Below are 26,378 nucleotides of genomic sequence, written 5' to 3' on the forward strand. Positions count from 1 at the left end.
TTTCAGCACTGGCGGTTACCTGAAATTTTTTTGGTGATGGTGAATGTGTGTGCTTCCATTGAGCTTACTGGCGCTTTGTTTTTGGATTGAAAAATGGCATCCACGCCTCATCCATCGTCACAACCGACGAAAAGAAAGTCCCATTCATGCTGCCGTTGTGCATCAAAATTGCTTGGCAACATGCCACACGGGCAGCCATGTGGTCGTCCGTCAGCATTCGTGGCACCCACATAGATGACACTTTTCGCATTTTCAGGTCGTCATGCAGGATTGTGTGCACAGAACCCACAGAAATGCCAACTCTGGAGGCGATCTGTTCAACAGTCATTCGGCGGTCCCCCAAAACAATTCTCTCCACTTTCTCGATCATGTCGTCAGACCGGCTTGTGCGAGCCCGAGGTTGTTTCGGTTTGTTGTCACACAATGTTCTGCCTTCATTAAACTGTCGCACCCACGAAGGCACTTTTGACACATCCATAACTCCATCACCACATGTCTCCTTCAACTGTTGAAGAATTTCAATTGGTTTCACACCACGCAAATTCAGAAAACGAATGATTGCACGCTGTTCAAGTAAGGAAAACATTGCCATTTTAAGTATTTAAAACAGTTTTCATTCTCGCCGCTGGAGGTAAAATTCCATCTGCCGTATGGTGCTTCCATCTCTGGGACATATTGACAATGACCGTGGCCTCATTTTAAAACAATGCGCATGTTTCTATCTCTTTCCAGTCCGGAGAAAAAAAAATCGGAGGCCTTAGAACTTGAATGCACCTCGTAATGTCACACCACAATCTACACTACTGAGTCAAGGGAGTACAGCAAATAGAAAATAAATTCTTATTGTGCTTATAAAGTATGGTAGGAAAATACATGATAAAATTTATTGGTGACTTGAAATTTGATACACAGAGCTGCAACCTCTGGCAGCACATGACTCTAACCTAGCTGGTCATCAAATTGAATTGAATTTGGGTGTCAAATATAGGTATATCATTTCTTGTTGCTTCAACTCTGTGCCAGAGTTCATCAATCATAGTGACTGGTGATTGGTGCATGCCAGTCTCTCAGCATCCTGTGACCAGATGTTATTAACAGGCGAAAGATCTGGAGAATTTTCTGGCCAGGGTAGCAGTCAAAACACCATGTTTATTGAGGTCAATCAAGACAACATGGACAACATATGGTCCTGCATTGTCTTGTCAGATGAAGTTGCAGAGACCTCTAAGAAAGGGCATATCCACTGGCAATAACAAGACAGAAACATCAGACCTGATGCCCAAATTATGGCCTGTGTGGACCAAAGATGATCGTGTTGTCTACCCGGTGGGTATGTCCCATATAGTCGGATCTACTTTGCGTCACATGAGTGTAGGGAAGTCGGAACCAGTAGTGATTCATGACGTCATATCAAGTTGAGATTTTTTTTATACATGTCATTCATTTCTAAATTTTATTGATTATTTACAGAGTAAAGAATTTAATTATGTACAACATTTAATAGGTAATGAGTTTTAACAGGATAGATATAAATATGTTTTGACATTGCATTACGCGTGATACGTTTTCTCATTGTAAGGAAAAAAAAAAACCTTCCGTGTTGCTCGTGTGCACGATCAAGTAGTCATCGAGTGTGGATCTGCTGTAACTTTGATGAGTGGGCATAGAATTGTTAATTTAAAACCTGCAGTTGATTTAAAAGTTATTCTAGCGAATCACAGCCCAACTTTGGTGCAAACAAATCGCGCGCGAATTCTCAAAAATCTGCGTGGAGTTCAGGATACGCAGCTGGATATCGGGTGTTATTGTTGCTTGTGTGATTCAGTAACATTAACCGCAATTTACGGACATTAGCTTGATAATAACTATCAAAGACTTATATGAGCAGCATAGTAATTGCCTTGATACATTGCTTAGCAACTCATAAATGGACAGTGATAGAATAAGTGAAACGATATTTTGAGTATTAATGACTGCCACACACACACACACACACACACACACACACACACACACACACACACACACACAAGAAAGTAATTACTCTAACTGTGAGTGACTTCTGGATTGGATGATATTTAAAAAAAAACTGGTATTAATAAACTTCTTTCGAGGTTGAAACTTCATTAATGGTGTCACACTCATTCAGTTTAGTAGAACGATAGATAGTACTAGCTACGCTACTATTTATAGTTTTAAAAGAAGAGAGAGCACATACTTGTTTTTCTTTTGAGAAATGTTCATAATTCAGTCATCAGTCTTCTAAAACCAGAGGCATGAGTGATGCTCCCTCACAGCACTACGATATTGTGAACCACAACACACATGTGGCCCCTTCTCACTACATTTCTGCGTTGAAAACCCTGAGATATAGCTGCGGTACGAAGAAGGAAGAAAGAAGAGAAAAGATCAGCAAAAGAAACGGAGCAAAGAGAGAAGGGGAGGTCACAGCATCACATACCATTACACCGAGCACTAGGCCAATATAAGAATGAAGAATGCAATTAGGCAGTGTTCATTCTTCTCAGAGCCTCCACACTTGGGTACGACCACTGTAATGCTGTAGGCTGAATTGAGGATCATCTAAAAAGATGGTGTGTTGCACTCCAGTGTACAATGTTGTCATTTGGTGCATGGCTGTTAATGTGTTTTTCTATGTTGCCACATCAAGGAAAATTGTGGTAATGGTTGTTTTGGTGATAGGATGTGGTACTCTATATGTCGTGGCACTGTCTTGCTGGAAACATGCCCATTTCCTGAATCAAATTATGTGAAGGTAAATGTACTATCCAGCACAGCTGATGGTACAATATGGCTGTCCTCTCAGATTCTAGTCGCATGTGGCTGTAGAGATCCTCTCCGGCATTGTATACGTCTGTCTCGTAATCATCAATTTTGTATTGATGAGTGGATCATGAAATCCCACACAATGCAAGCACCAATACTGCATATAAATGAAATGTGGTCCCAATAGGCTACAATCCTGCCACTGCCAAATTTCGACATGGGGTGATAGAATTTTCTCCTACTTGCATAAGGTATAACACAATCTTCTCACAAACAACATTCAAATGTCATTTTGGAATGCGTGTTATTTCCATGTCTAGGAATGTAGATGGCAAGCTTCCAGCATAATGGTATTCCAGAGATGCTCAGTAAGAGTGAATCTAAGTGATTTGATTGGGTCATATTCATTCCCACATGTTTATGAAATGTTCATTAAATTTGCCTGACACTTAGGGAGCTGAAGTGCAGTCTTGTGAAGGTACAGATTGTCTGTTGAGGGATGTAGATGAACAAATAAATGCACACAACTGGGGATAGTAGGTTCCTATATTTGTTGCTCTTGACATGAAGGCAGATATACTGTTAATTGGTAGGTAATATCATATTAAATCTTACACCACTACTTTTTCTTACCTGAAAATTACTTCATGTAGACAGCGAACTAACTCTAGACAACATGTTTGGCATATTGGGTGCTCAAATACCCGAGCTTTTCAAATCGGTAAATGCAGAGGAGAGCATTAGAGATCGTAAGCATCATTAATTGCATGTGTTAAAAGGAATGTTAAAAAAGACAGGCAATTGTTTTTGCATAGGAAGCTTGAAAGGAAACAAATTGCAAAGTGCCTGAGTAGTGAACATCAGATATTCAGCTCTGAGGTTGACACTGGTTGAGCAAAAATGTAAGAAATTCAGAAGGATTGTACAATATGCCTTAGATCAGTATGCGCTGATCAAGGCTTTGATGGATGGAAAAGACTGACTGTGGTAGAGAACAACCATATTACAAAGTTGCTTTGGAAGCAAAGATAACTTCTTCACAGATTTAAGTGAAGTCAGTCTAGTTCACAAATGAAAGCAGAATAGAGCCAAATTGGACGAAGAAGAGGAATGCAAGAAGTGTTCAATGAGTTTGAAAGTAAATTTTTTTTCCAAGTGGTCTAATTAAAAGTCCTAATAATTTTTCCTCAGGAGGTGGATTGAAATCATCTGTCCAATGCCTTGGTGTCCGCAAGGGCACTGAAAAGATGGCAGAGAGAAGGCCAAAATACTAAATTCAGTTTTCCAAATTTTTTTTTCACTGTGGAAGATAACGATACTCTTCCTCCTTCAGTCATCGCACCAACTCTGAAATGGTGGATATTGAGAGAAGTGATTGCAGAATAGAAAATCTGCTAAAATCACTCGGTACTGGAAATGCATCTGGCCCAAATGAGGTTCTCTGGAGATTATACAAAAGAACTTGCTCCTCTTCTACTAATAGTGTGTCTTAAGTCACTGGAAGAACATAGGTACTGAGTGATTGGAAACAGACATAGGTCATTCCCGTTTTAAAGACAAGTTACCAAACTGTTGCTCATAACGATATGCCTACATTGTTGACGTTAATCTGTTGCAGAATTAAGAAACATGTTCTGCCCTAACTCATTATGCTATTTCTGGGGAATGAAAATCTCCTCTAAAAAAAAAACCTAACGTGGATTCTACACTGAAGCACCAAAGAAACTGGTAAAGCTATGCATATTCAAATGCAGAGATATGTAAACAGGCAGAATATGGTGCTGCAGTTGGCAATGCCTATATAAGACAAGAAGTGTCTGGTGCAATTGTTAGATCAGTTACTGCTGTCACAATGGCGTGTTATCAATATTTGAGTGAGTTTGAATGTGGTTGCATTTGGTGCACGAGCAATGGGGCACAGAATCTCTGAGGTAGCAATGAAGTGGGGATTTTCCTGTACGACCATTTCACAAGTGTACTGTGAGTATCAGGAACCTGGTAAAACATCAAATGTTGCTGCAGCCGGTAAATGGTCCTGTAAGAATGGGGCCAGTGATGACTGAAGAGAATTGTTCATTGTGACAGAAATGCAACCCTTCTGCTGATTGCTGCAGATTTCAGTGCTGGGCCATCAACAAGTGTCAGCATGAGAACCATTCAGCGAAACACCATCGATGTGGGCTTTTGGAGCTGAACGCCCACTCATGTACCCTTGATGACTGCACAACACAAAGTTTTCCATCTTGCCTGGGCCTGTCAACACTGACGTTGGACTGTTGATGACTGGAAACACGTTGTCTGGTTAGACGAGTCTCATTTCAAAGTGTATCGAGCGAATGGATGTGTATGGGTATGGAGATAACCTCATGAACCCATGGACCCCGCATGTTAGCAGGAGACTGTTCAAGCTGGTGGAGGGTGGTTCTGTTATGGTGTTTAGTGTGTGTATTTGGAATGTTATGGGACCCCTGATATGTCTAGATAAGACTCTGACCAGTGATAAATATGTAAGGATTCTGCCTTATCACCTGCATCCATTCATGTCCATAGTGCTTTCCGACAGGCTTGGGCAACTCCAGCAGGACACTGTGACACCCTACACATCCAGAATTGGTACAATGTGGCTGCAGGAACACTCTTCTGAGTTTAAACATTTCCGCTCTCCACCGAACTCCCCAGATGTAAACATTATTTGAGCATATCTGGGACACCTTGCAACGTGCTGTTCAGAAGAGATCTCCACTCCCTTGTATTCTTGCGTATTTATAGACAGCTCTGCCGGATTAGGGGTGTCAGTTCCCTCCAGCACTACTTCAGACATTAGTCTAGTCCATGCCATGTCGTGTTGGTGGCACTTCTGTACGATATTAGGCAGGTGTACCAGTTTCTTTGGCTCTTCAGTGTATAAACAGAGATCTTACGAAGCACTGCTCATTGGTTTGACCATGAAATCCAAAGTGACATAGACAAGGCCATACTTCCAGTAAACATTTGATGCAGTTCTCCACTGTCATTTTATGAACAAAATTCAAGCATGTTAAGTATCGCACCAGATCTGTGACTGAGTTCAGGACTTTGATACTGTATAACTTAACTTATTATTTGTAATGGGACAAAATTGCTGGAGATAACCCAAGGAAGCATCAGAGTGTCATTACAGTTTACAAAATCTGAAGCTTTTTGCAGATAATGCTGTTATCTATAGGAAGGTTGCAACATCAGAAGACCATAGCAAAATCCAAGAAGACGTGCAGGGTGTTAACGATTGGTGCAATGTTTTTCAGTAAATAAATGTAAGATATTGTGCTCAAATAGGTGAAGAGATCCATTGGGGTCTGATTACATTATTGGTAAATATCACTGGAAATAATAAAAGCTATAAACTACCTAGGAGTAACCATCTAGAGCAACAAAGTTTAATTACCTCATAAAACAAGTAGTAGAAAAAGCAGATGCCAGGCTGAGATTAATTGAAAGAATTTTGAAGAAATGTAATTCACATACAAAAAAGAAGTGGCTTACAAAACACTTGTTCGACTGATACTTGAGTATTGTTATCGGAGTGAGATCCTTATCGAGTAGTATTAACACGGGAGACAGAGAAGATCTATTAAAGTGTGGCACATTTCACCACAAGTTTTTCAGTAAGCATGAGAGCATTTTGGAGATGCACACTGCAGTGGCAGTTACTGTAAGAGTAGCGTTGCGTATTATGGAGAATGTTACTGCTGAAATTCCAAGAATGTATATGTATGAACAGTTGACAGCATATTAGTTCCTTCCACGTCTTCTGAAATGATCAGGACAAAAAAAATCTGTCAAATTAGAGTTCCTGCAGTCATTTATTGACAGTTGGTTTTTCCCAAGCTCCATTCATGCATGGAACAGAGAAGGCTCAGAGGTACCCTTCACCAAACACCGTAACATGGATTGGGGAGTGTGTATGTAGATGTAAAACTGTTGCTGATATAGCAATTTTTTTCTGGGTATTTGTGGTAAGTTCCTATGGGGCCAAACTGCTTGAGGTCATCGGTTCCTAAATTTGGTAAAATAATTCAGTAATGTTAGTCATGTTCACATACATGCTATATGAATAACTTAATTGAATGGAAAACGAATCTACTCACCAAGCAGCAGCAGAACACACACATAAATTGATTGTTTTTGTTGTTACATTCCACATGAAGTGCAATGTATATTAACATTTTAAAGGGTTTATAAATTATCTTATGGGAACTGCAGTTGTACCTATCACCTTCTTTGTTGCACCTGATGACAGTTTGCTAATTATTAGAAATACTTCACTGAAAGAAGCTAAGATCGTTTTATGACAAAATTGTGGAGGAAATGCACTTAAATTTCATGTAGGAGTAAATAAACAAACATGTGGGCAGTATTATGGCAAACTGATTGACTGTGTTTCAGAGGCACTAAAATAGTTAATGGAATGCCTAACATTAAATTAAATTCATCATAAATCATGTTGAAATGTTATGGAACTTGTAGTACCAAAATTAAGTATTTGGTGGTGATGGGTTCTGAATATTGGAGTCAACAAGCCAGTGTACAGCCACTGGCCAATGGTAGTTATTTGTGACTTATAACTATATTGCTCACACCAGTTGTTATGCCACATAGCTGTGTTAACAAATGATGGCTATAAGAGCAGAGTTGCAGTAGATATTTTTAGAGAGGAACATTTTGAAAGTGTAACTTTAGTCAGTAATTTCATCTTTTCTCATATAAAGTGAAATGTGGGGTTGGTACTCTGATTGGGTAATTGAATTATTCAGCAGCAGCATCTTCATAGAAGAATAACAGAGACATTGCAGCAATGGACAGAGAAAACCTAAGGTTTTATTTTCTCTCTTTTCTACAAATTTACTGAGCAGTTCAGTGTTCCTGGCAATGTTTGTAAACAGAGCCACACAAAGGAGTATTGCAAGAGCTAAAACTACAACATAGACATATGTAAACTCTTAGTGCAGTTTTATGAGTAAATATTCATGAAGGTGCATAAAGAAGTTTGTTGTTTCAAAGAATGTTCTCTTCAAGAAATAATTTTGCTCTTCATCCTTAGACTTTCCTTTTTCTTTGTGGTTCTAGTCTGCTTTAAAGACTGATATTCCTAGACTGCTTCATTACATTTTTTACTAACTTGTTTTGCTGCCTCTTTACAGTTTCATTACAATTCAGATTCCTAATGGCAGATAAGACTTCTTTGTATCTATTTTGTAATGTTTAAGTTATGTTATTTGTAAGGGTTAAGACTTCTCCAAAAACACTTTGTATTCTGTTATAGGTTTGGCCATGTTTTCATGGCTGAAACAGGAACGTCTGTTGGAGAAATCTCTGGTCAGTCTAAACCCATAAACTCGTGTGATTTTCGACCTTCACGACCATTCAGGATCATTACGGGAAGTGAAGACAATACCATTGGTGTGTTTGAAGGACCACCATTCAAATTCAAAATGACAAAGCAGGTATGTAGCTTATTTTGGCATAAAATCATTTATGGTAGTAAAGTGTGTGGGCTACTGCATGTGAAAGAGGACTGACTTCAAAGGGAAACTAGTTACTTTGTGGGAGCTTCAAGCTTTCACTGTTAAGAGAACTAGTGGAATAACATTATATGTTCCTAATGTAAAAATTCTGTTAAATTTGAACAACTCTTTGAGGGCTCTGCAAACATCTGTCTTTTGGATATCTCCTGTTCATTTTTATATTGTTCAGTATACCTTTAATATTGAGGTTGTGTGTGTGTCTGTGTGATAGCTTAGTCTACATTTAAATGTCTTCAAATGTTCTTCTCTACCATTCAACACCGTCTCTATGTAGTGAATAGCAATCAGTTGATTCATATTGTTGTTATCACCTCAGAGATTTTCAGGTGTTTAATTTTCATTCCTTTATGATTTTATATTTCTGTTATATATTCCTTTTTCATTTCTCATTAATATTAAACAACTACCACTTTCTTTTCTTTCCTTTTACTGGACCACCTCCATCATTTATGAGCAGTCTTTGCTTTCTCTCTGTTGCTATGTATGACTTGTTTATTGGCACTTCTAATGTCTTAAGTTATGAAGTCTCTTTTGTTGCAATAAATTGGTGATTGTTTTTACTTTCTTTCTGTCCTAGTATATTATCTGTTTGCTCCAAGCATTTACCCTGGTAAAAGTCTAGATCGGGTCCAGTGGCACATGTCCGTGTTCCATGCAGCACTGTTCTCAGCAATTGCCATGAGGTATGATAGGAAGGAAAGGGAGCATGTCAGCTGCTGGTTCTATGCAGCCAATGAGAGAGCAGCAGACAGATGATGTGTTTCCAAAGACAAAGAAATATTGTCATGTCAGTATACCATAACCTCCAAAATTATAACACATTCAGCAGAAACAGGAAATTATTTTGTCACCCAATAACACTGATTACCTGTTCTGTTAAATTTGAACTTCATAAAGTGCGATATATTTGGAAAAAACTGCCAAACGTGTGTTTATACATATAATAACAAAGATTATTAATTTATTTTTTAAGTGAAACTCTCTCTCTTTCCAGTCTAACGTAGACCAGATCATTTTGTAACCCAAAATAGCTTTTTAGCTTTCATGTTCATTGGGTTCACTAACTCTCAACAAAACTTTCACATTCCAGTCGAACCACAGCATCGTAATTTGTGACATATTCAGCGGGGCGGGGGGAGTTGAATATTTGTGGCAACCGGGATTGTAAATTTAATTCCTGCTCATTTCACTTGTGCTATTAGGTCCGAACCTAACCACAACATAATAGTTCTTGGCATATTTGAACATAATTTGTGACCAAATAAAGAAAAGAATGGTTTCAATTTTGGCACTAGAAATTGCCTCTTTTTCTCATGTCAAATTGCTTAGCTGAAAGTATCATCCCATTGGCTATGCAAAAGTGATGTGGTGCCAACCTATGAGCAGAAGGAAAAACACTGCAATGACTGCTACTGGCACTAATCTATACTGTAGACACAATTATTTGTTTTCCTTTTTTTTAACATATGGAAAAGCCCTTATGGTAAAAATACTGTCTACTAACATTCAGTGAACTGAAACTGTTTTTGTTTCTAAAATGGCAGTTTTTGTTAATGAAATTTTCACATGTTCACTTTTTTATATTACAGTTCTTTGTTGTACATTAACACTTTGAGCCCTGAGCCATAGCGCATGAAGCTCTACTACAAGGCCTAACTGTTTTTAGGGTATTTTAATCTACTACAACTCTTATATGATTTCTGTTATAGTAATGACATTATCCTTATTGAAAAGCCAGAACTTTCTACTTTGAAGCTATGTGTAATACTTTGTTCTTTTAATTGATATTTGCTTTCATGAAACTTTCAATTATAGAATTGTTTTTGAAAAGAGATATGTCAAGGAGATATGCGTTTAATGCTCAGAAGGAAACACCATTATTTTAAACAAGAACTTTAATAATTATTTATGCTGCTTGTTTTGTATACAGTAACATCCTTTGGCTTTATTTTAAGATGTACTTTGGTCCTCGTATGATAAATTTTGAAACACGGTATTTTGCTCAATGCCACTTTGCATTCACCACACTGGTAGCTTGTGTCTTTGTGTCACACTTTCCCAGTAAGCTTTTTGCCTCTCAGAGAACAGACTACACATTGTTTTTGCTTCTTTTTCTTGCCTATTTCTGTCTCAATCTTTTTCAGTTCATAGTCTGGAGAGGCCCGATGTACCAGGTTGCGGTTCGAGATCTCTGCTGTCTCCAAGACCTGCACAAAGAGTTGTTCAAATGGCTCTGAGCACTATGGGACTTAGCATCTGAGGTCATCAGTCCCCTAGAACTTAAAACTACATAAACCTAAGTAACATAAGGACATCACACACATCCATGCCCGAGGCAGGATTCGAACCTGCGACCGTAGTGGTCGCGCGGCTCCAGACTGTAGCGCCGAGAACAGATGGTTGTCATAAACTGTGATGTTGTGAGGCATTTTCCAGTTACCTTGTTGTACAATGTACTTGAATTAATTATCACCATTAGTATTATGTAGACTGACAACTTTCTCCACCACTTCACAGTGCAGTGCTCAAAAGCCCTATATGATAGTTGTTGGTATGATAAATCAACACACAACTTGTTTTTATTATAGTCCACCACACAGGCTGGTTTTGACTTCTCTCTGCCTCTCTTATCAATATACACTCCTGGAAATTGAAATACGAACACCGTGAATTCATTGTCCCAGGAAGGGGAAACTTTATTGACACATTCCTGGGGTCAGATACATCACATGATCACACTGACAGAACCACAGGCATATAGACACAGGCAACAGAGCATGCACAATGTCGGCACTAGTACAGTGTATATCCACCTTTCACAGCAATGCAGGCTGCTATTCTCCCATAGAGACGATCGTAGAGATGCTGGATGTAGTCCTGTGGAACGGCTTGCCATGCCATTTCCACCTGGCGCCTCAGTTGGACCAGCGTTCATGCTGGACGTGCAGACCGCGTGAGACGACGCTTCATCCAGTCCCAAACATGCTCAATGGGGGACAGAGCTGGAGATCTTGCTGGCCAGGGTAGTTGACTTACACCTTCTAGAGCACGTTGGGTGGCACGGGATACATGTGGACATGCATTGTCCTGTTGGAACAGCAAGTTCCCTTGCCGGTCTAGGAATGGTAGAACAATGGGTTCGATGACGGTTTGGATGTATCGTGCATTATTCAGTGTCCCCTCGACGATCACCAGAGGTGTACGGCCAGTGTAGGAGATCGCTCCCCACACCATGATGCCGGGTGTTGGCCGTGTGCCTCGGTTGTATGCAGTCCTGATTGTGGCACTCACCTGCACGGCGCCAAACACGCATACAACCATCATTGGCACCAAGGCAGAAGCGACTCTCATCGCTGAAGACGACACGTCTCCATTCGTCCCTCCATTCACACTTGTCGCGACATCACTGGAGGCGGGCTGCACGATGTTGGGGCGTGAGCGGAAGACGGCCTAACGGTGTGCGGGACCGTAGCCCAGCTTCATGGAGCCGGTTGCGAATGGTCCTCGCCGATGCCCCAGGAGCAACAGTGTCCCTAATTTGCTGCGAAGTGGCGGTGCGGTCCCCTGCGGCACTGCGTAGGATCCTACGGTCTTGGCGTGCATCCGTGCGTCGCTGCGGTCCGGTCCCAGGTCGACGGGCACGTGCACCTTCCACAGACCACTGGCGACAACATCGATGTACTGTGGAGACCTCACGCCCCACGTGTTGAGCAATTCGGTGGTACGTCCACCCGGCCTCCCGCATGCCCACTATACGCCCTCTCTCAAAGTCCGTCAACTGCACATATGGTTCACGTCCACGCTGTCGCGGCATGCTACCAGTGTTAAAGACTGCGATGGAGCTCCGTATGCCATGGCAGACTGGCGGACACTGACGGCGGCGGTGCACAAATGCTGCGCAGCTAGCGCCATTCGACGGCCAATACCGCGGTTCCTGATGTGTCCGCTGTGCCGTGCGTGTGATCATTGCTTGTACAGCCCTCTCGCAGTGTCCGGAGCGAGTATGGTGGGTCTGACACACCGGTGTCAATGTGTTCTTTTTTCCATTTCCAGGAGTGTACATCACAATCCCAGCAGTGTGTCTTGTACGTATCATGTGCACATTTCTTTTGTCCTTCCAACAGAATGCCAAGATATTTCCTTTACGCTTCCCTGAAGTTCAGATCTTTTATAGCAAAAGGTAATCGTAGTTCTCACAAGGGCAGTTTTTGCAGCTTCCAGTACTGAAGCAAGGTCTGGACTGGTGTAGAATCTGTCTGTAAACAAAGTGTAACCTTTTCCTGACAGATTCCCAAGCAATGTCTTTACAAGTGTCACTGCGTCAGACCTCTCACTTGCATGAACAGAAAAATTCGACATAACCTGTGTTGGACTCTGACAATGTGTACAGTTTTATACCATATTTATGGCTTCTGTGGCATGTACTGCTTTAAATACACATGGCCACAAAATTTGCACGTGCCTTCATCATTGTAATGTTTTGAGAGGGTGTATATGCTTGCTGGAAATTAGCAGACACCATATCCAGGAGGGGTCTCACCTTGTGCAGTGGGTCATAGCCAGCTTCTCCTTTTTTCTTAGCAACTGAATTGTCACTGATGTGAAAGTTTCTCAAAATAGAAAGAAACCTGTCATGGCTCAGGATGTTTGGACAGAAATTACATGATACAACAGGATTCTTGGACCAGTGCTCTCGTATACAGTGTCTCACACTTACACACATACAGACTACAATTGCCAGAAACTTTCTTATTTCTATGAGAGTAATTCCTTTCCACTTTGATAGTGAGCACGTAGGGGAAAAGGAATTTGTGCTTCGTAATTTCCTTATGCTTTGTTGTGCATACAGTTTAGTTTGTTGCTTTATATGATTCACCATACCGTCTGTAAGTAAACACAAAAAGAAGTCTAGAGGTGTGCTGTTCCTTGTCTAAACTGGTAAGGTTGCACTTTCCAGTGTCCTAAGAATGGACAGATATTTGGCACATGATCAGTAGTTGTCCAGCCTTCCTCAGAATTGGTACGGCGCGAAGTTCTCGGTCGCCCACACACTTCAGGTGTGGTATCGGCAGAAACAATGGCAATACATGCTTCTGAAGAACTTGGATGCTCGTTCTCCTCATCTGAATCTACCATAAAAATAGTATTTGCAATCGGAATGAAAATATTGTGTATTTTGTTATTTGAATTCCTTACCTGAAGACGCAAAATCTTCTTCTTGAATATAGTCTACGTCGTCATCAGAATTGAGCAAATTATTATCCTCTGAAAAATCAACATCACTTTCTTCTAACTTGCGATAACTCACCAGCAATTTCATCATCTGTCAAACAGCGCTTCGCCATGACGACTGGTTCTCCCTTGTCCAGCATGCCCGCACCATCTAACGTCAAATCGTCAAATACTTCAACTACAGCCTCTGCTGTGCCTCCCAGACCATTGGGAGCCCTATGACCACGTAAAGGAAGGAAGAGGAAGATTGAGCACACACGCCTGTAAAATTACAGGCATCGGGTTTTCGGGCTGGTCAGGCGCGCCCGTATTTTTACGGGCGTTGGCTCCAAAGTGTTAATGTGTGGAGAAATGTGTGTTGACAGGTTTTTCACATTTTCTATATCTTACAGACCACAAAACTGGCAGGGAAAACTGCAAAATGTAAAAGATTTAGAGTGAAGGTAATAACCCACTGAATAGTTGAGGTATCAATAGGCTCACAAGGAGGATTGAAAACTTCATTAGCTTTTGCACAAATCATTTTCTTAGGCGCACACTCACACACCTGTACAGCCAGGTTGCGATGGCTGAATACCCAATGCCAAGACTGCATTTTGGCAGGAAGATTGGAGTGAAGGATTGTCATATGGAGCGGGTGAAGGGAGAAAAGATGTGTGTAGCAGGAGGGAGTGTTAGGGAAGGATGGCTGACAGCTCAGAGGGTGGCAGCAGATGTGGAAAATAAGAATGAGACACACAGACATTGGAGCCGATATTCCTGCCGTGCACAATGACAGTGATGCAGGATATAGTGAATTGGGAGTGGGTGACTGAACGGAGGAATGGGAGAGTGTTGAGAAGTTGGTTGGGCAGTGAATTTACGAAAAATGAAAGCAGGAGGATTATAGGAATGAAGGATGTGTTGCAAGGACAAATCCTATATTTGTAGTTCAGAGAATCTGGTGGCAAGGGGAAGTGAATAGTTTATTTATTGAATCTGAAGATTGCTTAGCTTTAGATTACCTGCTGTGTGACAGCTTGTGCCTTCGTAATCCATTAAACAGTGTTTGTTTTGAAAGCATTATAATTATCACCAACACATTACATAAAATATAATTATGATATTTGTTTTCAGAGAAGTGCCCACAGAGTTGTGGAATTATTGATTCTTAAAATAGAGTTGTTATTTTAATAAAAGACAGTCCATATCACTATAATTTTTGTATTTTTTTATTCTGATAACTGGTTTTGGTTTATAAGACCACCCTCAGACCAAAACCCTGAAATATGTAACATTTATAATGGGTCATACATGGCAAAACTTAATCACCTTAAAAACTAACTTAAAAGCAACATTAGTTGTGATATAGTATGGTGTGTTACCCAGATGAGGGAGGAGCCAGTGCACAGAGCCACTGTGTCATACCGACTGGGGTCCATCAGAAACTGCTAGCTAGCAAAGACTAGGCATTATAAAAGGGAAAATCTGTCCATTGTTTGTCACGTGATCCATTGTAAACATTACCAGATTCCACCAATAGTGCTTGTGTAAATATAAAAACACGATATTGCACATGTAATAGGATATTGCTTACAAACTAATAATACACTTAAAAAGTTTAAAAAGAGCAACAGCAATAGCCAGAATATTAAAAATTCCCCATTGTCAGGGGTCTGACCAAGCTATTATGTTTTGTGTATGTTGCCATAGTGACTAGCACAGAAGATCCATTCATCTAAGCAATGATTATGTTGCATTGGATAACAATTGTTCTAACCCATGAACACTGTAATTTACTGCTCGAACAGTACACTCACTTGTAAGACAATGTACAATACAATTAGCAATACACAGGTGGCCAGTGGAGCCTTCTGTTTAGGCCTATATATTCTTCACTTCCAAAAGGGTTGCACCTGGCAGGCTGCTCAGGCAACTGCTGTCATATTAGAAGGTTGGGAGGCTTCTAGTGGCCAAATCTACCACAAACTTCACGTGTGAACTATGAAATGGTGCACATACAAAATTAGTAGTTACAGCTCTTGTCTTCCTCTGTGAAGAAGTGAGCACCATGCTCACGTCCGTTTCTTCTGTAGTCAACATAGCTTGTTGAGTTATACATCATGCTGCCACCAGTGTGTGGAGTTGGGAGTGGTGCAGTGTCCCCCTTCCTGTGAGAGGCCATATGGTAGGACAAAGCCCAACCCAGGGAAGGAGGTTGCAGTGAAGGCTGTGGAACAGGCAACGCTGGCTACTACAGAAGTGGCAGATGTGTCGGCTGTGACAGCGTGCGAGTTGGGGTCCCACTGTAGCTCCTGACAACTGAAGGGGGCACCCATAGCAGAGGAGACAGTGTGAAAGCGTCAACAGAGGTGATGGAGAAGGGGAAGGTAAAGGCTATGATGTAGGAGCCAGCTTGGTGGACAGATTGTGTGGGGCGGCAGAGGCACACCTGCTGCTCAGCCACCCATGCTGGGTCATAGCTGGTTGACATGTTGTGATAATCCCCCCTTTGCCATGCAGACGATGGAAAGACATTGGCTGTGGGTACTCTTCATTGTCATCAGCACCCATTACGGCCAGGTGCCAAACCTGTGAGCCCAAACAGCTGTGCCAAGCTGGAAGCATTGTGGCGCCAGCGCAGTGGGATGTCATGGTGTCGGCTGAAGCAGGGATAGCAGAATGCGGGGCTGACAACTATGCCATAACTCTACCAGACTCGTTATCATGGACAGGGGTGAACCTATAGGAACTGAGGAATCTGTCAAGAGCTCCGTCCGGTGACACATCCAAAACATGTTTTTTTATTGTGTGTCTTAAATGTTCATACTAGTCGTTGTACTCTCCCTTTCATTTGATGGTGGAAAGGAGGAGCTGTGAGATTATGAACGCCACTTTTTGTACAAAAATCTTCAAATTCATGAGATATCAAATGAGAGCTGTTGTTGGTAACTAATGTATAGGGAAGACCTTCCATTGCAAAAATTGTTGACAAAGGAGAAATTGTTTGCACTGCAGAAGTAGATAGACAATGCACCACATACAGAACCTTGGAATAAGCACAATTACAACAAACCAGTAGAAATTCAAAAAAGGTCCCATAAAAATTACTTTAATTTGTTCCCAACACTGCAGTGGATCTGGCTGCAGTGGAAAAAAAAAAAGGCGCGGAGAACTGCCTTACGGATGGCACACTGTGGTGATAGGCTGCAACAACTCACACTATTTCCCAGTCAATGCTTGGCCAAAAAACTAGCTCTCATGTCTGTGACACACTCCAGTGGTCCACATGCAGTAAATGCATAACCTCACTCCAAAGGGCAGATGAGACTACAACCTGAGAAGTGGTGTCCATTGTAGCTAACAGCAGCACTCTGTCCCAAACAGAAAGACAATTTTGTAATGGAAAATAATTTCTCAGATTATCAGAAGCATGGGCCGAAGATTTGTCCAGCCATCCATGTTGCACAAAAGAAACAACTTTACTTAAAACAGAATCTGCAGCTAGTGCAGCTGCAATTTTAGTGCTAGTTATAGGAAAATCATTAACAACATTTTATGTTTCCGTGCCTGAAAGAAAGCAAAGTAATTCCTCTTTATCAAACTCTGGAGCCCGACCAGTCGGCAAATGCGATAAGGGGTCAGCATTTACATATAGTGCTGTAGGTCGAAAATTTATCTCATGACAGGAAAAGTACCTATTGCTGTAAGCGATATGTGGCAAGGAAGCCAAATGGTTAAAAAGAGATACCAAGTAGTTTTGTGGTCTGTGATTAGGTTAAACTTAGACCCGTATAGAAAAACATGAAATATTTTTAGATAATACACCATCGCCAAAGACTCTTTCTCCAGGTGAGAATAAAGCTGTTACACTGAATTAAGGGATTTAAAGGCATATGCATTAGGGTGTTCAGAACCACTCCCCAAACTTATGAGCAAGGACGGCATCAAGGCTAAACTGACACACATCCGTTGCTAACACGAGGTGCTGACCTGGCTGAAAAGTGACCGAAAAGGGGCGACTGCAGCTTAGATTTCAACAGCTTGACTGCCCGGCCATAAGTCGGGGACAGTGGAAAGGAACATTTTTACATAATAATGCATGGAGAGGTTTCTGCCACAGTAGCAGCATCTGGTATGAATTTGTGGTATCACGCAATTTTGCCTTAAAAGACCTGTAATTCCTTGATGGACATGGGGGTGTGGCAACAGTGTCAGTATGCCTGTGCAGTGGTTTAATAGCAGTGCGCAACACTTCAGAACCCAAATAAATAATGTATGGTTGAAAAAGGTGTGTCTTGTCCAAATGACATTTAGCCCAGCAGACTGTAAAACTGAAAATAGAGCAAGAAGGTTCTACAAATGTTCGTCTGCAGAGGCGCCAGATGCTACTGTCATCTAAAAAGTTGAGCTCACCTGGTTCTGATACAGTATGTCAACTGGTATTGATAAAGCCCAAATGGGGTATCAATAACTAGAAGGTGTTTAGATTCCTTGTCGAATGGCAGCTGTAAATATGCCTCTGCCAAATCAGTCTCTGAAAAATAATGGCCCCTGAAAATTTCGCTAACAGCTCGTCAGGGTGTAGCAAAAGATAGATAGCAATGACTGACTGTTTTTAAGTTACCAATACTGAGCAGACGCGGAAAAAGCAGGAGCGGACAGTCTGTTTCATCATAATATGAGCCTGAAATCTGTCTCACAACACAGTTCTGGGGAGAAAAGAGAGGAAAATTATGCACAGAGGGCATCTAACTGTTGATATGGAACTATATCAGAAACCAAATGCACTTCATCATTGATGGAGACTCCAAACCAAACGTATTTTCAATGTAAGCGTTGTCTACAACTAGGAATGTTAATGAACGAATCATAGCCTTTTAACAGACAGGTGCAGAAAACTGGCCAAGAATGAGAATCTGTTGTTTGTTATAACTCACCAGCCTCCGTGACACTAGAATCAGAGGGGAAGAACCCAAATCCTCTTAAGTCTGAGAATTCAATAATTTTGCTGCTGCACCTGTCTCTACCTGTGTTCAGTAGTTTGTTAAACACACACATACTTCAATGTATGACTTACTTTGAGGCACTGTCACTGCTGTATGCATCCATGTTTGTTTCATCCTCACTAATGTTTGGAAAGGAGTTGGATACAGAAACAATGTCCTTTCATATGGCACCTGTTACACATTGCTGAGTGCTTGCGATGCGTGGTCTGTTCGTGTTGAATAAAGCAGTATGGGCTTGAAGGTAAACGATGATTACCTATATGACACTGATACATCTGCTGGGCTGTTGCAGTAATGTCTATATTTGCTTGTGAAATGGCTGATGGCTGGGAAGGGTGAGAGAAACTGATTTCTGAAACTTCGGACCACCTACAACACATGAAACTTCAGATGTTCAATACTTCCGCAAACGTACGATTTTCACACTGTAGAGCTCGTTCTCGAACTTTCTATCAGGAGCAAAATGTATTATTGCATCACAAACCATTTGATCGGCTTATGATTCCTTATGAATATTTGTCACAAAATTAGAATGCTGGCTAAATACTTGTAGTTTTGCTGCCCATGCCCTGTATGACTGTTTTGGCCACTTTTGGCAATGGTAAAACTCCACATGAACAGCAATAATGTGAGTGCATGTACAGTGATTGGTAGAAGCAACTCACACATATGATCATAAGAAAGACTTGATGGTTTTTAAGGGGCCAAACTGACACAACTACTGATATCCATGAGATGAAATCCATGACAAAAAAAAGAGTCTTGCACAAATGTCCATCTGTTACCCTAAATGCCTGGAAATGTTGTCACAGGCATTAAGTGTCCCAATCTTCTGCTACGTCATCAAATGCGGGGAACAGTTGTGGGCATGTTGTTGGCGGGGCAACAGGTATCCACTTGCATACTTAAACTTTCAGGTTACTGAAATTACCAAAAACAGTTTAAAACATACAACAGTAAAACATAATAATGTAGTTAACCACACTATGAGGTTGCATTTAGATTGTAATGATAACTGGCATGAAAAATTGATTCAGTTGAGCAATGAATGTGTCAGCAGGACATAAATAGGCATGATGTAGATACAAATAAGCTAGTATTGTTGTTATTGGTGTAACTTCTCTTACTGGTAGACCAGTGTGTTGTTGTGCAATGCCCAACTTTAAGTTGTCAAGAATGGTGCACCACTGCATCATGTAATCACAGTCTTTGTACTTGCTATCATAAACACTTGTTTCATTGGTTGAGATGACTGTCTTTGTGTTATCATGTTTATCTGTACATTATCATCTTTGAACCCGTTTGTTACACTGATGAAACCGGGCATTTCTATGGTTGAAATATTTACCAGTCCCCATTTTGCCTTATTTAGAACATCTACTTATCCAGTATTGTAGTCATTGGCACTTGCAATTTGTTTCAAAATTAGGATTTTCCTTTCAATTTCTTTTGCATTAATAACTGCAGCTGTGGTTTTAGGTTCTCTAAATATATCATACTGATGCTTGTCTTTATTATTTATAATTGTCAAGTCCAGGAAATTAATTAATTAGTCTTCATATTTGATGATGAATTGCATCTCAAGAAGAATGATGCTTAACATTTGTTCAACATTATTGATTTCATTTTTAGTGCCCCTACAAAGTAGTATAGTATCATCAAGGCATCTTTCATAAAATATAGTTTTTGGCTCTAATTTCCAGGTGGTTTTTTTTCCTTCTTTTCAAACAATTTACAGTTGTAGTTTATGAATATATCCTCTACTTTCCCAGTGAGCGAGGGAATACTTCTACCAGCCCGTCTTTTTGAAAGAATATCCCGCTACTGAAAAAACTGCAGTCAATATGTATGGTAACACAGTTTTAAGTAAATGCTACAAATTCTACTAGTTCACTGGTATTCATCCTTAATTGTTTCACTAAGTTAGCTCTAATGATATCAGTAGTCTCTCTGCTGGGAATATTTGTGTAAAGATTTTTAACTTCCAATGACATGAACATTGTGTCATCTAAAATGTTTGTTATGGATTGTATGACAAGCTTGTAACACTTTTTCTAAGTACTATTGCTGTTGTTCCACAATAATGTCAAAAATTATTAGTGTTATAGTTCAGCTTTGCTTTTTTTGATAATAGGTACAGATTATTATTATTATTATGTTTATGAAGCATGTCAAAAATAATGCAAAAACTTTTCCCATATGAGATGTGAAATGATAGCTATGTATTTTGTGTTTTTCAGGAACACAGTAAATTTGTTCAGGCAGTTAGGTACTCACCCAGTGGGAATCATTTTGCATCAGCAGGCTTTGATGGTAAGGTGTTTCTGTATGATGGTGCATCTGCTGACCTCGTTGGTGAAATTGGCTCCCCAGCACACAAAGGAGGTGTATATGCTGTGAGTTCCTTTTAAGTTTCATTTATAATCTTACATGTGAAGTATAGTAAGTAATTAACACATTTCTGGGTTGGCCAGTTTAAAAATGCTTAGAATCATGAGACCACTTAACTTTGGGCTGATGCTGTGAGCACTAAATGAATATATAGAATTGTACTGTAGAATTCTTGAGCATATCAATTTAAGTTTTGGCACAAAAAAAAAAAAGCCATTGTTCTATAAGATGAAAACTGTGTGTGAAGTGTCATGTGATCTGCTGGGGATTAGGCACAGGCAAGGATACAAGTCAGAAGATAATATATTCAAATAAGAAGCAGTTTTAACCCTTAGCATTCTGTAATGATGATGCAGGGTTTCTCCATCACTTTTATTTAAATAGCTACCTCCTCGGCAGTTAGTGCTCCACAGATATTTGTGCGAGTCTCTTTGTGGAAAACGTGAGGCCTCTGACCAACAATTCAGGTATACATTAAAATAAAGTGTGTCTCAATTCAAATGTATTTACGTAAGCAGTACAATACAAAACTTTTCATTGTGATATTTTTCGAAGCTCTAAGGGTGGACTGTTTCCATCGCTTCACTCAAATTGTTGGCAAATGTATCACTGTCGCCATCAAAATCATTGTCTTAAAAATCGTCTCGTATTCACATAAATATTCCTCTAGAAGCTCTACAGTCTCTTCCTCAGGAAGGACTGTGCTTTAAGAACTGGCCATTTTGTATCAACTAAGAAGAGGCTTTTTGTGTGTGAGTACAGTCATGTGTAAATCAAAAGGTGGACCAAGAGCAATAACAGGAACTCTGGAAATAAAGTGCAAAAGACAGTGGAGAACAAATATGAAAGTTGAAGAAAATATTCTGCTATGATCTCTCATATTACACACTGCACTTCATACTGATTGGCCCTCCCAGAGAGAGCATAGAATGAGATTCCAAGAATCAGAATCGAAACTAAAATGATGAGAATTAACTTGTCAGTATATCACTTTTCCTTTCCAAAATTTCAAAACCAACGAATCTAATGTTGTTGTCATTCTTTTTTTCACTCTCCAATTGTTGCATCTTCACATTATTATTTTTTGGGAGTATCATTCACATTAACAGAGATTTAGTGTTTCCTTATTCTTCTGACTTTCATTGAATAAAGTAATTTGTCTGTTTCTTAACATTGACGAGCCTTTAGTAAAGACATGAGTACAAACATCATATCCTGTCTTGCACACCCGTGGAAGTAATTAGGAGTGTTTTTAGGGCCTCCTTTGCCCTCCATATGGCATTGGTAGGTACATGCAGCACCTGCTATGATAGAGATATATGAACATACTTAGGTTATCATCTTCTTGCCAATAACTGCTTTATGGACTAATTTCATCCCATTTACTTATTATTACAACTGTGTTAAATCAGTTGCACAGACCCTTGATTATTTATACATGACATATATACAGAAACATACAAGCTCTGAAGTGACACTGTGTTGTCGTTATGCTCTGCCTTGAATGAGAGATCTCCACAGAATCCTGCCTTCCAGCACCCTGCCCACTACATCACACCTCTCTACTCTGCCCTTGTCATTAGCCTTACTAACCACACACCATGTTCAGTAGTACACCCCTTGTTGAGGGTATCAGTATTTTCTGATAGAGGATAGTTGGTCAGAGTAAGCAAGCAGCCTCTTCAATTTAGCAGAATTGCTTTATTGATTTATTGCAAGACCTTGTCTGGCATCAGCTGGAAAGTGGGCTTCGATCCACGAATACAGTGGCATTGAAGCATTGTAGGAGGACACTAGCCAACTGCTATGCTCAGTGCAGTCCAGGTGTGGTGCAATCTCGCACTGTAGGCAATTTCAGCCAGCAGCTGTGCTCTGTCAGGGCTGATGTGGCATTACAGCCCGCTGAGTGTGAGGCACTGAGTCCTGCCCAACCGTGGCAAGTGATAGGCACAGGCGTCAAAGGAGTGAACCCCAGACAGGCAACTGGCACTGGTGAATGCCCCTGTGGCTCGTGGCTATGAGGGCCTCACTTTGACAGTTAGGTACTGGCTGGACCCATTCTGCAGGTTACCCTGCGGGCTCGGGGGTACGAATAGGCCCGCGGTATTCCTGCCTGTCGTAAGAGGCGACTAAAAGGAGTCTTCAAAGTTTCGGCCTTATGTGATGGTCCCCACTTGGGTTTGACCTGCCATTTTCAAAATTTCCGTTGTTAGTGCGTGCCATTTGGGGAAGGACGCCTTACGTGGTGTTTTTCTATTGGTCCATCGTGCACCTCCATATTGCATGCTATCTATTGTCGTGTGGAGGGATTTACACCCCATGTCTTCTGGGTTGCCTCCTCGTCTTGTGCGCAATCCCCTTCTTAGCGCCCACGGCAATTGTGGACCCTTTCAACACCTAAAATCCAGCACGGTAGCCAGTCCGTTGTGGTGGGGTCGTCATGTACCCTCTTGGTGGTAGCCCCCTGACCACGCAGGGATCGCACTACAGATGCCAGAGCTGTTTCCTCCCCATGCATGCCAAGGAGTATGTGCCCATCTTGTCTGGGGCACGGGGACTCCGGGCAATGGGATATCGGCCAGGTACCCGTTGCTTTGGCTGGGTGGCGCCCTTGGGGAGAGCCCTCGTTCGGAGTAGGTGGCATCTGGGCGGATGTGGCGCAATGAAGCGCAATAAATCTCAGCAAGCTGGTGGTCGCACTGCCACCAGCGTCTCTAAGCGAGGCAAAATTGAATTCGATGCTGCACAATATGATCCTCAGTCGTTCCCCTCGTTGGCTGCGCCATGGGAGGGACGCAGATCTAGTGCCAAGCAGGAGCCTTATGTACCACAATACCTTGTCTGCAGCAGAAGTGATGGTGACTCCTTTCTTTCGACAAAGCCTATGTTTTTTGTGGAACACCTGGAGGATAAGTTTGGGGAAGTGGCGGGTTTGTCTAAAATGAGGAATGGGTCCATCCTCCTCAAGACGGCCTCCCCAGCCCAGTCACGGGCGTTGCTCTTGTGTGATAAGCTGGGAGACGTCCCTGTTACCGTCACTCCCCACAGTAGCTTAAATATGGTCCAGGGGATTATTTACCATCGCGACCTCTTGTTACAGTCTGATGACGAGCTGAGAGCTGACTTGGAACGACGTGGTGTGCATTTTGTCCGTCGTGTGCACAGAGGACCCAAGACCAACAGGGTGGCCACCGGTGCCTTTATCTTGGCCTTCGAGGGTGCTGTATTGCCTGAGAAGGTCAAGGTAATGGTTTACCGTTGTGACGTCAAGCCATACGTCCCTCCCCCGATGCGGTGCTTCCAGTGCTGGAAGTTTGGGCATATGTCCTCCCGTTGCCCATCCAGTGCCACATGTCGAGATTGCGGACGCCCCTCCCATCCCGATTCTCCATGTGCGCCTCCGCCTGTCTGTGTCAACTGTGGGGAACACCACTCTCCATGCTCGCCGGACTGCCCCGTTCTTCATAAGGAGCGGAAGATTATGGAATTTAAGACCCTGGACCGGCTTACTTATCGCGAGGCAAAACTGAAATTTGAAAGGTTGCATCCTGTCCCTCTTCAAACTTCTTATGCTGCAGCTACGTTATCGTCGCCCTCGCGGGCGGCAGTTGTCGCCTCCTCTGTGCCGCCTTCAGTTGGCCCTCGGGGCCGTCCATCTCTGTCTGCCCCCCTTGTGTCTGGGGGCAAGCCTTCCTCTGTTGCCCCCTTAGCAGTTGGGGGCAAACCCCCTTCTGTCACTCCCCCCGCACATGCTTCAGGAGTGACATCTGCTCCAAAACCAGGGGGCTCGATACCTCCCCCTCCCCCTCCCCCTTCTCTGCCGGCGTCGTCTCTGCCGGCTCCTCTCTCGCGGAAGGGGTCCCTCGGGGCCCTCCCTTCTTCCGGTTCTTCTGCTACCCCGCCGGATGTCAGCCAGTGGCTGAAGGTTCATCCACCTGCTGGTCGTAGGGCTTCTGCGTCGTCGTCAGCCTCCGACGCTCCTTCAGAGAAACTCTCCCAGCCCTCTAAGCCAAAGGACAGACGCGAGAAGAAGGACCGGAACGTGTCCAAGAAGAAGGACGCTCCGGCAGTTTCAGCACCGCCTGCTGTCAATAGCTCTGGCTCTGGGGATGCGGTGGAGATCCTCGCCTCTGCCGCGGATCTCGCCCTCACGGAACCCTCGGGGACCTCTCCTATGGACACAGCTGACTCTCGCTCGGTGGCGGCCGTTGACTCTGCGGCGCCGTCTGTCTCTTAGTGGACTTAACGCCCTCCCAGTCCCTTCCTGCTTCCATTCTCCAGTGGAATTGCGGCGGTTATTTCCGCCACCTGCCTGAGCTCCGGATGCTTTTGAGTGTTTCCCCTGTTCTGTGCATTGCTCTTCAGGAAACTTGGTTTCCAGCAATGCGGACCCCTGCCCTTCGCGGTTATCGGGGATACTATAAGAACCGCGCTGACTGTCAACGAGCTTCAGGTGGAGTTTGCCTCTTTGTTCACCACTCTGTCTGTAGCTCACCAGTACCCCTTCTGACGCCTTTAGAGGCAGTCGCTGTCAGGATTGAGCTCTCGCCGGCTATTACTGTTTGCTCTGTTTACATTCCTCCGTATGGGCAACTCCCCCGACATGTCTTGGCTGCGCTGCTGGCTCAACTCCCGCCGCCATTGCTGCTTCTGGGCGATTTCAATGCCCACAACCCTCTATGGGGTGGGACTGTCTCCGATGACCGTGGTCGCGCTGTGGAGCATGTGTTGGCTCAGCTCGACCTTAGCCTCTTGAACACCGGTGCTCCCACGCATTTCAGTGTGGCCCATGGCTCGTTCTCGGCCATCGATCTCTCTCTTTGCAGCCCCGGACTTCTCCCATCCCTTCACTGGAGAGTGCATCCTGACCTGTGTGGTAGTGACCATTTTCCCATCTATTTGTCACTGCCCCGGTGTCATTCTTCTGGGCACCTGCCCCGCTGGGCTCTCAACAGGGCTGACTGGCCGGCTTTTACTTCCGCTGCCACCATTGCTTCTTCCCCACAGGGTGACATTGACGAGGTGGTCCGTGTCTTGACCTCGTCAATTATTTCTGCGGCCGAGACTGCCATCCCTCGCTCTTCTGGACTCCCTCGGAGGAAGTCTGTCCCCTGGTGGTCGCCGGAGATTGCGGAGGCTATTCGCGACCGTAGGCGGGCTCTCCAGCGTCATAAGCGGCACCCGTCTCTGGAGACCCTCATCGCCTTTAAGAAGCTCCGTGCCTTGGCCCGTCGTCTTATTGCACGGCGTAAGCAGGAATGCTGGGAGAGGTACATTTCATCCTTGGGCTCCCGTGTCTCCCCGTCGCTCGTGTGGTCCCGCATCCGGCGGATTTATGGATACCAGACCCCTATGGGTGTCCCTGGAATCTCCCTGGACGGCGCTGTCTGCACGGACGCCGCCACCATTGCTGACC

The 26,378-nt window shown here is 42.7% G+C and overlaps 1 protein-coding gene across 1 annotated transcript in view; it reads left to right on the top strand.

Moving 5' to 3' along the window:
- The window catches only part of LOC126342883 (actin-interacting protein 1), a 164,921-nt gene that overhangs the window by 46,273 nt on the left and 92,270 nt on the right, over positions 1 to 26,378 (top strand). The window contains exons 5-6 of the mRNA XM_050001893.1: positions 8,090 to 8,270; positions 20,812 to 20,967. Coding sequence (XP_049857850.1) covers positions 8,090 to 8,270; positions 20,812 to 20,967 — 337 coding nt within the window. The remainder of the gene's footprint in view (positions 1 to 8,089; positions 8,271 to 20,811; positions 20,968 to 26,378) is intronic.

The sequence above is a fragment of the Schistocerca gregaria genome, chromosome 1, assembly GCF_023897955.1.
Source record: "Schistocerca gregaria isolate iqSchGreg1 chromosome 1, iqSchGreg1.2, whole genome shotgun sequence".
Lineage (NCBI taxonomy): Eukaryota > Metazoa > Arthropoda > Insecta > Orthoptera > Acrididae > Schistocerca > Schistocerca gregaria.